Genomic DNA, 18,393 nt, shown 5'->3' with positions numbered 1-18,393 from the left:
AAAAGAAACACTTTTCGCTCTTATCATTAAAATGCATTCTCATTTTAATGCAGGTTTTAACAATAGTTTTTGAGAAAAACTAAACAGTATTTTTTAGAAATTTATTTGCAAGTAAATCCGTAACGTATTAACTTATGTGGCAATTTTCCCGGCATTTCAATCCTCTTCAATTAATAGTACCGCAATATTTTGACAATATCACTAACGTTTTAGATATGGAAACTATACTAATATAATAAAGCGTAAACACACACTACTTTGTGGCGTAAGATGTCAGCAATCACACTATATTTTTGAATAATTCTTTCTTTAATAAAAAGACCTACACTTACGTCACGCTTTAGGCTATATATTTTCACGCCATCAAACTTAGGGGGTAAATTTTTTGGCTAAAACCCCTAATGTGGGAAAGAGACCATAAGTTGCTGCCAACATCTAGGAAGCAACGTTGCCATGCTTTGTCATCATGTCATGTCATTTTGACATTTGCAATTAATAATTTGACGCATGTAAACAATCAAACAAAGTTTTTATAATTCCACGTGGATGAAATCGGGGGCAACAGCTAGTCTGTAATAAACTTGCTTCCAATTATCACAAGTAGACAGAGTATCACGCATTGGGCCAGCGTGGTTGACTATGGCCTTTTTTTTGACTATGGCCTAGTCACCCTAACTTAGAGTACGCTCCGAGCCCCTCGGTGGGGACGTTTAGTTAGCTGGTTATGATGACGATATTATAATATACCATCTAAATTTCTTAATAATTAAAATTAGTTTATTTTTAACTACAGTATGAGATGATGGCTTCACAAGTCCTCATAATGCATAATTTTTGATTTGTTTTAAAGAAATGTAAAGAAATTAAATATTCTTATTATAAATACGAAAGCAAACTAGACGTGCCTTTTGTTGTTTTGTTGACAAATAATCCGTGCTCCTCGGTTAATGCATTGTACTCGAGGCTTTGCATCACAACAATGGACGTTTGTTTCGGTGGCTTAAAATAGTTCTCTGAAATCACCCCGACAGCCAACCATAATAGAACAAGGATGTTATTTCAGATTTCAGATTCAAATTAAACAGAGATTTAGCAGTATAACATTTAATTAAACGCCTTTATAAATACAGCGCTCGAAGTAAATTGCTCGTGTATTTTTATTATTAGTTTATTAGTGATAAAAACATCATGCTATCTTTTTTAATTTAAAATATCAGTAAGATAGTATCTAAAATATTAAATACTATTATTTCGAATAGTAACGTTGCAATTTCATTTCTTAGCGGTCCAGGAAATTCACTTAACTCAAGGAATAAAAAATTTAAAATAATCGTCGTACTAAGCAAGCGTTATACAACTTTATTTATTTTTAAAAGAGCTTTTAAAATGAATGAACTGTATGTTGCTATGTTTTAAAAGTCAGAGCCGGCATACACCTTTGACTAAACTATCGCACAACGGTTGTACGATTATTAATTGTCGATTGTTTCGCAACCAATTCAATTGTTTACTTGGACAACTAAAAATCGAGTGGTGTGAGCTCCACAATATAAGGTCATAAGAATCAAAGCGAGACTAAACAGTTCTGCGATAGTCGAAGGCGTGCGCGCGCTCTCACTAAGGTGAATATTGCAGGCTGCAATTTTTACGAAACCCCCAGAGACAGTAGTTTATTTTCCACACGAATGCGTTTCGCCACTACTTCATTATAAAAGAGATGTTCCCTGGGATATTTTCATAGTAATCCTACACATTTATTTTTATGACGGATCAGGGTTTTATAATATTTTTTTTTAAATCTAGGATAGACTATTGAAATAACTATAACATATTTCTAACTGATACTTTTTAAAATAATAGTTATAGCATTATTTGCTTACATTTGGATACATTGAGAATAACAAAATATTAGTTACTAGCTTCATTCGCGTGAAATAAAAAAAAAAATATGCAGCCTATGTTACTTACAGATAAATTACCTTTCTAATAGTAGAATAGTTTTAAGATTAAATACATACAAAAATATAAATATTTCCTCTTTATCATATTAAATATAGATACATTCCTACCTGGAGGTCCTTGCTGTATTTTTTATATAAAAGCAAATAACCAGAGACTCGTTCTGAATTACGCAACATTTTAAAAATTGAACACCAAATGTAGTACTCGTAAACGCAACAATACTGATATCGCCGGCTTATTATATGCTGGTGAGTTGTACATTTTAATCATAAAACGTAAGACTGGCTCTACATTTTTGAGCCGGTATTTATGACCCAAGCGAGTTCTGGCACGTTGTGAAGCTTCTGTTATACCGCAATGCGACTTTTAAATGACCACGGAAGAACCACTTTTATGTGCTAAATCACCTTACACTTGCACATGTTGTTAACAGAACGTGCTTATAAACGGATTCAGAAGTATTTATATGTTAACAACATGTGCAAGTGTAAGGTGAAATTTTTTCGTAAGACATTCCCTGGCCCCGATATTAGAAAATAACATTTGGTATGAAACTATTGGATTGATAAATAATAAGTAATTATGTCAACGAGTATCGTTAAACACTTCAGTTTACAATTTCTGTTTAATTTTCCGATACACGATATCGATATTTAAAATAACCGTTTAAATTTACCTGAAACATTAGCGTCAAAACTTTTCATACAAGAAGCTCTAACTTTACGAAACTACTTACTACTTAGGATACAAGAGGGTTCATGTTCCTCAGAAGCCCTGCGACTCCCTGTTAACTTTGAACATAGTAATCACGTTATTTATTTCCTATAAAGTCTTGTTAGTAAAATTTAATATTTTTTCTTTCCTTATAGTAGCACTTAGTCGTAATGGTTATTAAAAGATTGCTTTTTTTTCTTTTTTTTATAATTTAAGGCGGCAAACGAGCAAGCGGCCACCCGAATCCACCGAAATGGAAAGCAACCACTGCCCATAAACATCCGCAATTGCAGATGCGTTGCCTACCCTTAATTGACGGAGGAGACGCACATTAAGAGGACATTTCCCCTTCCTATGCATCTCCTTCACCGTCAAATCCACTTTTCCTTCCCATCCTTTCCTCTTAAGAAAAGAGTGGAAAGGGAATGGGACTAAAATTAGGCCTCCGGCACCACACTCATCAGACGAAACGCGGAGTTGCTTCCACTTCACGCCTGTTTTCTGTGTGGTCGTGGTATTACACCGGGCGAGCCGGCCCATTCGTGCGAAGATGTTAAAGCGGGCTCTACCACTGTTGCTTATTGTGGAACATTAAATATTTGTGCAAAATGTAAACTTAATCATGGAAAACAAAAACAATCAATCTTTTACTGAATTGGATATAAAAAACGTGAAAACAAATAATACACAAACAAATGTTTGAATGACAATATATTAAAAGCTTTGTCTACTTTATTCTCCTACGTCTTATTGAATTTAAAGCGAAGATTTCATTGATTATGAATGAATAAAATAGATCGTAATTCGATTAACAGATCACTAGTACGAATACGTAGCATTACTGTAAAATTCACAATAAAAATCATATCTACGTTCGCCAATACGAGGATGTAAAATAAATCAAAAAAGCTCAATCGACTTTCCCGCCGGCTAACGCTTTCCCGCTGCGGGCTTTCAGAGGTTTTTTAAATTTCCCGGTTGCCTCGCTGCCGGTATGTCAAGCTCAGGTATTTTGTGTGACGTGTTATCGATAAAAGCGTAAAATAACGTATCGGATATGTTCCGTTTTTTAACATTGTATCCCGGGAAATGCAATATTGTCAGAACTTTTGAGTTTTATTATGAAAGTAATCTGTCTCCTATTAAACTAAGATTGTGGTTTCCTTAATTAGATAGTTATAATTAGATTTCTTTAGTGAGGTTATTTTCGTTTCGGAAGTCATAAAAATATTAAACTTTTACATTATTATATTAGTAATAAAATGTCACTATTTACCGTCAAAAGTATTACATAATACTATGTAAAAACTTTCGTCATATATTTTTTTATCGTTACGAATTAGGAAACAATATGAAAATAAAACACATTCCCCTTTATAATACTTTATAACTTAAACTAAAATCTTTTTCCGCGTTATCCATTATGTTGAAATCTACTAAACCTTCTATATATGTATTACAATACCTAATTTTGCATACATGTAGATGGTAATCGGATTACATAATTGAACACGTTACGAACGGGAATTCCAGACATAACTAGTGATTACTCAATTAGTGCCACTAATTAACGTGTTACAATGCTAAGCAGTTATAACTGTAAGCTTACGTACTAATCACATCGCCCTAATCTATATTAATTAATGCTAGCTTATTGATACAATTAGATTCCAATTGTATCACTGTCAATAATTACCTTAGGAATCTCACTAATATTATAAATGCAAAAGTTTAGATGGATGGATGAATGTTTGTTAGCGTTTGTAGCCTAAACGGCTGAACGGATCTCCATGAAACTTGGCACAGGTTTAGAACATAGTCTGGAAGAACACATAGGCAACTTTTTATTCCGGGAATAGTTACGTTTCCCGTGGGATTCATTAATTCAGTTTTTTAATGTTTACTCGATTATTCTGCAACGGTTCAACATTTGAAATTTGGCACAGATATAAAACAAAGTCTGCAGTACACATGGGATAAGCTTCATCCCCGAGAAATGTCCGGTTCCCGAGGGATACGTAGCTTTTTGTAATTTATATAGTTCGTATGTTTTCTAATACCACGCGGACGAAGTCGCGGGCACAGCTCGTATTGTTATATTTATACACCATTATTGAACATATTAATCCTAATTAGATTTACTGATAACTAAGCTGATCTCACACATTGTTTACCTAAATCCATCACAAGACTTTAACTGACAGTTTTATGTGAACAGTTCGTTCGTTCAGACAAATCTAGCAAACTAGGACAGGACTATAACAGTGGTAGAGCCCGCTTTAACATCTTCGCACTCGCCCTGTAAAATACCACGACCACACAGTGAAGTGATAGCAATTCCGCATTTCATCTGATGAGTGTGGTGCCGGAGGCCTAATTTTAGTCTCTTTCCCTTTCCACCCTTTTTTTAAGCGGAAAATATGGGAAGGAAAAGTGGATTTGACGGTGGAGGAGACGTATAGAAAGGGAAAATTTCCTCTTTATGTGCGTCTCCTCCTCCGTCAATTAAGGGTATGCAACGCATCAGCAATTGCAGATGTTTATAGGCAGCGGTCGCTTTCCATTTCGGTCGATTTAGGTGGTTACTGGTGGTTATTATATAAAAAAAAACTAGAAACGGCACAGTTTTTAGTTTTGCCGGCACACGTAAGATTTATCTGAATGATTCGACTGTTCATATAAAACTGAGCGTGTGTAGCGTTGCGTGTTCGTATCTATTAAGGGCTGAAATTCAATATCGAGGTATTATTGTAAAATTATTATTTTAATAATAAATATAGAAACATAAGTAATCCGATAAATAGACGGTTTCTAATAATCGGTAGCGATAAGCGGCCGGGTGAAATTTAGCAGTGACTGAAAAACATAGTCCGTGTATGGCAAGACAATTGCTGTTCACCCAACGCTGACTTCTTAGTTCTTATTATGTATAGTTTGTTTCATATAAATTCTCATAAATCTTATTCAAGTAATGACCCCGATACACTTTCTTAGTAATAACTCACACAAGTTAAATGTCTACCCAATATTTGTTATTATTTTCGCCTGCATTGTCCTGGAAGAAAGACAAAATGAGAATAAAGGACTGGGATTAAATTCCTCCATGTTCCGTCAGTTTAAGAAACGAGGGCACATGGGTATACGTTAAGAACAACAGCTCTTTCTAGTGTAACATTTTATATCTTGGAAAAAATCTGACGTCTTCTTACACATTGCATCAAGATACCGTAAAAGGTTTTCTTAATGTGTACATTTCTCGAGCACAATTACACTGTTGTTTTACTGGTAAATTTTATAATATAAAAAATCGTGCAGATGTGTATTTTATTCTATTGTACCGGTAATCTTAAACATTTGTAAACTATGACACAATTACTGCTTTAACCAGCCAATAGACCTGATGTTAGTTCGAGAGTAAAAATTTCAGATGATTACAATAATTAAATACCAACAAACCTTGAGCATTAAAAAAACACTATTTAACTTGCAAGGTAAATTAATTAAAGTTGGTATAGACTTCACTACATCATGAGTCATCCATTAACTAACAGGGTGCGCTGTTTGCATTTATAATTAAAAACATTTTACTACGAATACGTAATATTGATGAAGAAATGCATGGATTGATTCCTTTCTATGAGCTGTAGAATACTATCAAAGTACACTATGTAAACTTTACCCATCAAACAGGCGGGTAATGATATTACAATTTAATTTGTAGTTATTATGGTGTTGCGGATTTCCATAGGCGTCATAGATCACTTCGTTATGCCTTTTGTCTTGTAAAAAATGTTATAAAGTGGCCTAATTTCTCTGCTACTATGGTGAGTCGGCACTTTATTAGGCAACTTTTCTTTACATCTCTATTTATTGTACATCAATTATCTCTCATAAATATCTCCTTCCACACAATACATCCATACATCCTTCTTCTACTTTTTCCATACACATAAATTCTCATCACGATCATGTGATTAAGGTGATAAGACATCATCAGCAACAGGTAACAGTCCACTGGACAAAGGCCTCCCAATGTCTAGTTTGACATGCCCTAGATTACAAGAATATCGTCAGAACCTTTTATCCTCTTAACATCATGTGAAGTTATAAAGCGTAGTCGTAAATAACCCGATATAAAACCTGTCACATAAAGAATTCACTTAGTACACACCGAAGTGCAGCCGGCGAGTGTTTGCATTAAGAATCCATACCACAATTAGTTACGTGGATTTTCAATCGGTGTAATTGAGTTCTTACATTGTGCACTATTATATTGTTGACGTCAATTACCTTAACATTTGTAAAGGTAAAAGAACAAAGGTGAGCAAATAATGATAAAGACAAATGTTTTCATTTCTACAACCTGTCTATAAAATAATGCGATAAAATGTAAAAAAAAATGGCAGTGGCAGCAAAAAAGTACAAGGAATTTATTTAAGAATAATATACAGTAATATTTACTTGCTGGAAAACAAGAATCTCCTTGTCGTAGTTTATATTTGAACAAGTTTAAAAGTTTAAAAGCGCGGAACGAGGAACAAAGGGAGTTGAGCTCCTTAGCAAACTGCATCGAAAAGGTCGTGCGAACCAAAGTGAGAGAGTACGAATTAAGTTAATAAGTAACATTTAAAACTTAGCGACAGAAAATGAAACATTATTAGTGAAGGAAATCATAAGAGATATTTTGTATGAAATTGAAATTTTAAAATTCCAATTTTTTATTTATTTACAGATTGTATGTTGTTGATAAACTCAAAAAACACCTGCATATTTATATAATACAACGTAATTTCAGAAAGAAGCTGGATAAATTATAAAAGGAAATCATGCAATCATACTTACTTCATACTAATCATACTCATAATAATTATTATTAATGCAAAAGGATGGATGAATGGATGTTTGCTAGAGTTTGTAGACTAAACGACTGAAAAGATTTCGATGAAATTTGGTATAGCTGTAGAGGATAGCCTGGAAGAACACATAGGCTACTCCCCCTTTTTTATCCCACAGGGACGGAATCACGAGCGAAAGCTAGTAGATTAATAAAATTAGGCATATCGATTAGGCTATTGTTTTTTTTTTTAAGTCTCATTTTTTTCTTAATCGCTGGCGACATCTAGTATTGTCGTCTGTGATCAATAATTAACTGCCGTTTAAAATAATTTGTTATTAGCAAAAATAACGAATAAAATAATAATGAATTTACAACCTGTGCACAAAAGACGCAGCAAAATGTTAAGCGAGAGTTTGTTCACTTTTATAATTAAGTTCTAGTTCACTTAGTGGAATAACAAACTAATTAATTATACGGTGTATGATCCTAATAATATGGAAAACATACGCTAATTTTCACGTTAACAAAGGACTTTATGCTACAATAAACATACCTCAAAATAACATTTAGTATTTCGTATAATTTAGATGTAATTTCTAAAAGAACATTGCGAAAATAAAAATTAAAACATTGTTAACAGTTTTTACAATATAATTTTATTCAAAATATCTGAGTATATCCAAAACATTTTATTTAAAAACCATACACAATATATCTATGACATAAAGAATTGTTACAACTAAAGCAATGCAAAGATGAAATACGAGCTAAAGTAAGATATACTGTGAAACAAACTTTTGCCGCAACGGTATAAAGCTTGAGGCAATAAGTTGATCCTCTAGAATTCCGAACGCAATTCAAGTCTGCTTATACTTTTTAAAGGAGTACAACGAAAAGTCGAAGAAAACTACCCTTATTTATTTAGTATCTTCACTTTAAACTTGTTGAATGTTATAATATATAATAATTCTTAAATAATTATTAAATTTAATAAATAACTTTGATAATTATTTAAGAATTAACTTATCTTTAACATACATCGTAAGGTTAACTAATGCGTAAAAGTAACAGACACCACTGACAAAATTCCTATCGTCTTTGAAAGAAACAATTGAAGGAGAACAAAATAATGTTCATCTTTTATCTTTTTTTCATAACATTAACAAGAAATCTTACTAATATCATAAATGCGAAAGTTTAAATGGATGGATGAACGGATGTTTGTTAGAACTTGTAGCCTAAACGGCTAAACGGATTTCAATGAAATTTAGTACAGATGTAGAGGATAGTCTGGAAGAATAACTAGACCACTTTTGTTTTTTTTTTTTTAACACGACGCGGACGGAGTAGCGGGCGAAAGCTAGTGTATTAATAAATTGACCAGTTAGTGCGTGATATAGAACAAGCTTCCGTGAATTTCTGAAATCCTGGTACGCCTCAGATGACGGAATTTCACGCAGACTGCGCCAATCACGGTGCCTTAGTCTAGCGGTATACCGCTACAATTTAGTTGTCCACAGCTATTCAGCACTAGATAATAATTGGTCTAGTCTATATCAACGTAGATCTATGGAACATTTTCATACCGAATATTGTAGAATACACAATTTATTTAACAATACATTCACCATTTATTTTAACACAATATTTGTAATCTTTGATTTATTTAATACATTTAGTAGTCCAAAACTTAGGAACAGGATTCTCAACAAATTTGACAGCTTATATAAAGGTATCGAATGTTAAAATGTATTTAAATATAACATAAAAACACTAATTTAGATTTAAAATACAATTTTATGGTCTTGAGGTTATTTTATTTTAATAGAGAAAAAAAACAATTCTAGTAAAAGTGAACCGAGTTCTCATTTGTCACCTTAACTTGAGCATAAAAAATCTGGCACGTGCAATTCTGTCGTAGTGAAAAGAGAAATTATTTACTAAGTAGACATTCTTAGCCTTACGCCTTGGCAAGGGATGTGACTTGAAAATTTTAATAGCGTAAATTTTGTAATAAAAGCTTTTAGTTTTATATATCGAGCTCACTAGTTTGTTCATTTATTTATTTAAAATCAAAAGTAAGAAAATCTTATCCCTCTTTCAACAGTCATCGGAGTCCTAACAATGTCCCTGATATACATAGAAGTTTTATGAAAGAAACAACTACACTTTTTTCTGGTTAATGATGTGCCTTTCACGTTTTCAAAGCTCATTATGCCAGACTTTTTTAATGAAGCAAACGCTACTGTGATGTCAAAAACTAACCTAAGTATGCATACATAGAATCAAGTTTTTTCTTCTTAATTTTGTTCTTACGATATGAACATTTAAGGTTATATATAACATGGTCAAAAAGCATACAAAAATATAATAAAGGCTTTTTAAATGTCTAAAATTGAATATATGTATGCCAGCTTGAACTAGCACGATATCAGAATTACTACTTCTCAAGAACATATGTGGGCAGTCATGAGTAAAGTCGGATTCGAGGAATACATTCACAATACTCCTCAGTCAGGATACTATCGATCTACCAAGCTCATATCGTTCAAACAATGTTCTCGCAACGATCCCTATATTCAGAATGACTCTAAGCTCTCTCGAAAGTCGCTTAGCGGCGCTCGTGTTCTAATTGATTTCTTCTTCTGATTGACTATTATCAGAGAGTTTAAAGAAACATCTATAAAATGAAATTAAAAACGCTCTTCTGTAGTAGCGTGTTATGAACGCTTACCATGCGGTAACATTCTATCGTTTATTGATTGAGATGTGGATATCCACAAACTATTCACCCCCAACCTAAGCGTTTCGTTCCTGTTTTGATTAGCTTGTCATTGTTCACGCATGATCACCTTCGTATAATAATGAAAGAAATAAGGAAAATGGTTTGTAAGTGTCTTTTATCCTGTCGTTCGGAATATTAAACTGTTGTCTGCTATAACAAATTAGGAATAAACACTATATTAAAAGGTATAAAAAAAGGTTGTGATCGTTTAATTTTTATTGAGAGTTTGTAATTATTCAAATGGTAGCACAAATATATGGGTATGAGAAGTACGCTAAGATCGTAGCAAATGTCATAAAAAAATCGCAGATATGCTTTATCATTGTCTACTGCTCTAGATTATAAGACTGACTATAGTGCTTAAAAAGGCTTGAACTAAGGGTATCTAATTCAAATTTTACTAATGTTATAAATGTGAAAGTTTAGATGGACGTTTGTTAGACTTTTGTAATCTAAACTGATAAACGGATCTTTAGTTCGTCATAAATGTAGAGGATATTGTGGAAGAACGCATAGGCTACTCACTTTTGTTTTTTTTTTATAACTCGCATACGGAGTCGTTCATATGTAACTATAAAGTTATGTGATTGAAATCTGATTTGGTATTTGTCAGTTTTTTAATTAACAAGTTTTTCAAATGGACATAATTTTACAGATATCCTTTTACGACAGCTTATTGCTTTATTCGTTTAAATTACATCTCGCTTTTGGTTATATCAATGAGCTATTTGCAGCTTGCAGCGAAGTTTAAACTAATACAGATTTCAAAGTCAAAGTCGCCGCTTCTATGTAATATGCAAGACAAGGTCTTGACATTGATGCTAAAATATTTTAGCGGAACTCCATTTGTGCACGGACTAGAAATAAATTTGTATTCAGGTTAACCGGATTTATAAAAGAGTTATTTCAAGTGACAAAACCAAAGATAAAACGATGTTTTGAGTCAAAATGTGGCAACGGTACTCTGCGAGATTTTTCACCTTAAAATCCGGAGTTTTATATAATCCTGTGTCTTATGGCGGGTTTCCCAGCAACCTTTAACAATTCGTTAATCAATTTAATTCGATAACTTCATTAAACGCGTTTCCAAATTACGTAACTAGAGTTTTATCCCTTCAAACTTAGTTCAACCTATCACTAATGAACAACCTACTAGTGACACAAAACATTCTAAAACTAAGTACTAAGTATATTATTTCCAAAGGTATTTTAAAAGCAAATATGTCTTATGAAGTTAACAGCAGCTATGAACAATGATATCTCCACGCAAATCGGAGAGACAGGGCTTTTGCTTAGTAGGTTACGGATTTTTTTTTCTTAAATAATATAAGAGAATTCAGGCCAGCCATTTATAAAAGTAAATCGTAGTAAATCGTTCGAATGTCAAAGGCATTTTTTCAAAGTTGAATAATAATTGGGTACTTGATGGAAGATGTCACTTAATAGTGAAGAGCACTCAACTTTCTTGTTTGCATGATGGGCCGACTTGTGGATATTTTATCTTTAATATCACAGACAATTAGCTAAGCTTTGATCGGTTATAAAAGGCCAGAAAATATCTTCTCGAATTAAACTCGAATGGTGCTTGGTCATAATTGGCGGTGATGGGAGAACAAGGATCTTTCAACTTCGGAAATTGTCTAATAATAAAACAATTTTTTAAAACAATTTTAATATAAAATACGTTTACGTAATACTTTTACCTAATAGTTAAAAACAAATTTGATAATTCATTGAAACCTTTTCAAAAAATCTATCACATTTTCCGCATATTGACATGAAACTAACGCTGCGATATCCGGAATTTCACTTTATTTGTTTTAAAATGTTATTCTTCATAAAACAATAAATCTTAAAAAAAAACGGTTAAAGAGTCTTCTTTTTACACGAGATATCGAATAACTTACTAACTTACTTATAAAGATCAAATCCATCAGGCAATCGACGTACCACCGAGGATAAAAAATAAATTATAACATTCGGTAAATGCTTAAAACAATCCGTGTATGTCTGCTTAAACGTTTAAATACAGTAACGATTTAATATACCCTGTAATTGGAGTATTTGAAATGGACGTTTATTTAAAGCATCTCGTTGGGATGTAACCGCCACTGTCCGTGTTGTTCAGCACACAGGGACGCCGCTGTCAAAGGTGAAGTGCCCACTCAGCATACACTGAAAAGAGAGAGCAATTAAGCAAACATAGCCTTGTCCAGAACCTACAAAAGGAATAACGATTGACGACACTCGTGGGGACAGCTTCTGACACAAGTGGCTGAATAAAAAACATATATTAACAAAAATTAATAGTAATAATAAAAATAGTCATTTTTTCATTTTAAATATTTTTTTGTAGGACCCATGTATATATGTTAAAAAGTATTTGAACTTGAGTAGATAAAGAAAAAAAGATTTTATTACCAACAGAAAAGTTCAACAAGTATAAAAAGGATTAATTTAAAAATTTAATAATAAAAATTAAAAAGGATTAAAGAACTAATGCTACGAATTTATTAAAAAGAGGCAATCAATTATAAACATGTATCATAGAATACACTTTAGCTTCCAACGAAATAAAATTCAAGCCTATGGAATTTTTAAATGTTTCGAAATCCGCTTTTCACGGGAAATGTTTTTATTCCTCGTCACTTTTAGTAATCGAGTAAGTGTTAAATTTAACCAACAAAACATTTCGAATATCGAATTTTAACGTCAAAAAAATAAAACGTTAACTATATTTGGTTTGTACAACATATTTTAATATGAAAACCAATAAATAAGTTTTAAAATAAATCTTTTAAAAATCTTCATGGCTTTTTTTCCTGTATTAATAGTGTTAAGTTATAAAAGGAGTTTGTGTAACCAAGTATTTACCAAGATTTTAAAATGTAACTTATACTCCCAAACGAAATTCTCAATAAGTATAACTACATAACTTAAAAATAAAAGAAACAATTGCAACGATCATTATTTTTAATTACAATTATTCTAAACACCATTAAATATAAACCAAAGTACTAAATTTACGATTCGTGTTGAATCTGAACTTCAAAATCTCTGTAGAAGTTAGAAATCTATTTCGATATTAAAAAAATAATTCAAGTTACAAAGTTTGAAGGTATCGGAATGCCTATACAAACTTTCCAATAGTTTCGAAAGCCGTTATTAAATATCAAATACGAGTAAGAGTAATAAGGAAAAGTGACAGCATGATTTGTAGACATGCGCATTACGCCGCGGGCAAAACTGCGCTTTATTTACATCCCAAATAAGACGGCGAAAAGTTAATAGAAGATAGTTAAGTAACAAAATATTATGATGATAATAATAAGCAAGAAAGTCAGTCGTTAAATATTCTTTTTATAACTTTTAAATTTTTAAATCGTCATTATTAAAAGTTCATTTAACAAAGTTATGTTAAAAAAAAATAAACAATACTTCACATGTTATTTTTAAATGATGAAAAAATAAATAAGTTCAATACTTTCCAAAAAAGTATTCAGAAATATAAGTGCGCGAAAACTCGTAAAAAGTTTTCGATACTGCGACAAACAACTTTTAAACATTGCGCAAAGTACGTTTAAACCGAGTTTAGTTTTAACGTGGTTTGTATCGAAGCCAATGGTTCTGTCCAAAAGGTCCAAAAGTAAGGATCGCGCGCATTTTTTAAGTTTTAATTTGAATAGTGCGCGCCGTAATTGTTAGTCGAGTATCGTCGCATTGGCTGCGGCGGCGCGTTGGTCGATAGGGCCAGTGTAGCGACAGGCGGTGTCGACTGGGTCGTGTTGCGATCGATGTGAAACATGGCGCGCGTCGCAGAGCCGAACGCCGTCGGCAATCCGACGTATGAAAAACGGCAACTTCGGCGGGGACCGCGTCTCAATGCGCTCACCGTCCGTGCCATGAGCGGCATGCCGCTGCTGCTCGCCTTCGCGGCTGTCTTGCTCCCGCAACTCATCCATGTCGCGTGAGTACTACCCCCCCATTACACATAAAACTATTACAAAACATACCATAAACTAAAATAAAAAAATAAAAAAAACTTTTAAAACTTTTTAAGACTTTTTTCTATTTTTTTCAAAATAAAATATTTTACAGCTTTAAAATAATTATTTGAGTTATGTAGGTATTAATTAAAAAGGATAAAATAATTTAAATAAGTTTAAAACTACTTTTAAAACTTTCAAAAAGTTTTGTTTACATGGGAATTTATAATTTTTTTAACTTTTAATAAGTGATTCGTTGTTTTATTTAATATTCCAAATTATTACAAGGTAAAAATCAAAAGACTTTCGTTTATTTCTACTTTTATAAAGTTTTAGTCTGCTTACGTATTTACGTACGTATTTACGCACGACCATTTGCGGATGTTCTGAAAGTGAAATAGTATTATTTTAATTATTTTTATTTTTGTCTTCAATTGATAAAGGTTACTTTGAGTTGATTATTAATGAGATATTTTTTTTTCTTGGATTAACACTAAGCTTTGGCGGATTACCAAATTTTCTTAACACAAATGTACGTACGATGCGTGGATGTCGACTTGATTTTATCGATTCGACAAATATTTGGGGTGAATACGTTGGCTGAAAGCTTGTACTATATAATTTACTACGCTTAACTTTAATAAGTTTATGCTTAAGAAACTTGAATACTTAATAGTGTTTCTAAATTTTGTTTAATAGGAATTACTAAAATGTACTTAAATGAAACGGTGAAATCACGTATTCATTTGCTTTTAAATTTTTCGTCTTTTCTTTTCACTTTTAAATATTCGAAACGTTTTTTTTTTTCAAGACAAATTTAATAATGACATTTGAATTAAAAAAAAATACATTTATTAGATAAAATTATAATTATAATACAATATCTACATTATTTTAATTACACCATTTTAATAGAGATCTGTTATTAAAACGAATTTTTCGTTATAATTTAGAAATGATTATGCGCGTATCTTTTGTATTGTATATTACATGGAATAATTTTTAGTCATTGAAAAATTCATTCATCCACAATGCATTAAATGTATATTTTTTACTACGAAGTATATTTAAATAATAAGGAATTTCACCTCGCAAATTGCGTACGTATGCGGTTTTTTCTGAATATCTACTTTTAATAATCTTTGGCGTTGGGCAATCAGCAGTTCACGTTAGTCAGTTTGCAGTCGCCGATAAAATGCAGTTGGCATTGCGCCAAAGCAGTCCGTGTATAGCGGCCCTTATACCTATCAGTTCCCGCATAAAGAATTCCAATTTCCGAATCAATTCCGTTGGATACAAAATAAAACCTACGTATATTTCACTATTACATACAAAATCAATTCTTGATAAAAAGTTACAATAAATAAATAACAAATAGTAATTGTCATGTTTAACCGCTGCCTTATCCCTAGTACTTGGATTAAAAAGTCACATCATTTTTATCTCCGTCATAAATTAATTTGCTGTGGATAATTGCAAAAACGAATCTAGTAGTTAAGTAAAATCGCTTTCATTTCATTCTATTTCATTAATACTAAAAGTAGTCACACCCCTTTGGTCGATATTACCGTGAAATAGTTAGAGTACGAAATCTCGAATAAGGTGCCTCGAGAGCCATAAAAAAGATTGCGATAGGGTTATGCTCTGAAGTGGATCCAACGGCTCGATGTTCGGTCTAAAATAGATAATTTAAAGCCTCGGGATAATATCGTAGAGAAGTTACATTTTAAAAATTCCCTAACTTTTAGAGTTAGTTAACAAAAAATCTTACTAATGTTACAATTGCGACAGTTTAGATATATAGATGTTTTGTTACAACGTATCTGTAGAACGACATAGATAAATGTCATGGATAATCATGTGAAAAAATAGTCTGGAAGAACAACAATGATATTTACAAAGTTTGTTTTATCACCGCGCGGAGTCGTGGGCGACAGCTAGTCTTGAATAAATGATTCTAATGTATGCAACAGTACCATACAGGAATTTATTTCAAACTTGCCGTAGCCCGCGATTGAGTCCGAAATAAAAAAAAAACTTTGTAGTCTATATGTTATTTCATACTATGTTACACATGTATGGCAAATTTCAACAAAAATCGTTTTACTATTCTGCAGATATACAAAGACAAACATACATCCGTCTAAAAATTTTCTTTTATAATATTAAGATTATGTAAAGAATTAATATCTGTAAAAATTATACTAAATAAAAATAAATAATATTTTAAACAGGAAACCTTCAGCACATAACTTTAAACATCTTTATTATAAAGTAATATCAATGTATTAGCAGTACAATTTTAGACTTTATTAAAAGTAAAAAAATATCGTGTTATGTTAATAGAACGTGTAATATTAATAACAATTATCTAATTTGAATACATATTCTACGCGTATATACTTCAGTATGCAATTTTTTCAAATTTACAACATCACAAATATTCGATTTTATAGTTGCGTTTAAAAATGTTATTTTAGTAAACATTTAATTAAAATTTCCATCAGCATCGGACATTAATAACTTTTGCTTGTTAGGACTGCAGTGAACAACTCTAATCTATTAAAACTTGCACATTGTGCAGCACCATTACTAAAGCTAACATGCTATTAAAGTTTGACAGGGTTTGTTCCTGGTATTAGTCAGGTCCACAATAGCAAAATAATACGTTAGACTTTAGCTATACAGAGCATTGCAGCTGAAAGTTGCCTTTTGTTATTCAAAAGTTCCATTGAAAATTCCATTAACACATCACGGCTATAAAAGAGCTCGATGACGTTAGGAGATTACGGACGACATAGCGGACGGAAATGTAGATGTGTTGTTGAATTGGTAGTGAATTTGAACGTCCCGCAATACAACTATTGGAACGACGAAATTTCAATACCTGTACCAGATGCCGATATTATGTGATATCGTCTTTCAAAGACGTTCTCTACCTTTGAGTCGTATTTTCCTGGAGCTTTTCCGGATTTAAATGGATGAAATTCTCAATAACGGTAAATTTATTAAATACCAACTGACCCGATCGACGTTGCTTGCTTAATTAAGAATATTGAATTCAAATGTTCCGCTCAACTTTAATATTTTTCCCTTTTATATAAATCTTTGTCTTATACTAAAAACAACAAAAACAGCAAAATTATTCGATATGTGTGATGCGATGACCAAGGGAAATAGGGTTTAATTTTTACATCGTATTCACGAATAGAAAGTACTTATTGAGTGCTACCACAAAATTTCGTAGCCGTCCCGTAGCCGTTCGTAGCAAACTGTTTCCTTTTTCTTACAGTATGTGTTAAACTGAAGAATGAATCGCGTTATTCTAGAATAGCCTAAATCTATTTCATTATGCGATATGTGTGACAATTGAAGTGCTGATGGTAAGCCATCATTATTTCATTATAGTCATAATTTCTGTATCATCATTCTGTTCATGAGCGTCGGTGGTCAGTGCTTTAAGCAAACGACTTGTAATCCTGGTCCTGGGTTCGAATTCCGCCCGTACATCATTTACCTGACGTTCTTATGATGAAGAAAAACGTCGTGATGAACCCTGCACATATTGACAAAGAGATTCATAGATGTGTGTGAAGTCAACCAATCCGCACTGGGCCAGCGTGGTTGACTATGGACTAAATACCGCTAACGTAGGGTATGTTCCGAGTCCCTCTATAGGAATGTATAGTCAGTTGATGATGATTCCTTCACTTTTCTACGTATAAACACATTTAATATTTAGTAGCTGTTCCAATTTTATTAAACGTTGCGGCCTTTGTCTTTATACTTTTTTAATAATTAGTTAAAGTTAATAACGTGTATGTGCACACGAAATCAAATTTAATAATATTTTTCAGTGTCACGAAGCAGTAGATATTGTAAATTGTATTTACACATACACAATCGAAGCATTGTAAAGCAGCCAATAGAGTTGTTTAGCTTTAACAACTGCGACTCCGCCTGCTCGATGCACCACCCTGTTCGCTCCGCCTCACTCGACGCTGAATATCGCGACATTAAATTCAATTGTTACAACAATTTCATCAAAACAACAATTTGGAATATCATTCGTTTAAACTTCTTAAAATTCTTTAATTTAATAGAGATTT

General features: G+C 32.4%; 1 protein-coding gene across 1 annotated transcript in view; it reads left to right on the top strand.

The window, feature by feature from the left end:
• The first annotated feature begins 14,201 nt into the window (after positions 1-14,201).
• Positions 14,202-18,393, top strand: part of LOC106099359 (gamma-aminobutyric acid receptor subunit beta-like) — a 37,195-nt gene continuing 33,003 nt past the window's right edge. Inside the window, exon 1 of the mRNA XM_013277888.1 lies at positions 14,202-14,265. Within this exon, the coding sequence (XP_013133342.1) occupies positions 14,210-14,265 (56 nt within the window). The 5' untranslated portion in view covers positions 14,202-14,209. The remainder of the gene's footprint in view (positions 14,266-18,393) is intronic.

This window comes from Papilio polytes, unplaced genomic scaffold, assembly GCF_000836215.1.
Source record: "Papilio polytes unplaced genomic scaffold, Ppol_1.0 DF824381.1, whole genome shotgun sequence".
Lineage (NCBI taxonomy): Eukaryota > Metazoa > Arthropoda > Insecta > Lepidoptera > Papilionidae > Papilio > Papilio polytes.
The sequence above is the reverse complement of the archived record's forward strand: the minus strand, read 5'-3'. Positions and strand labels throughout refer to the sequence as shown.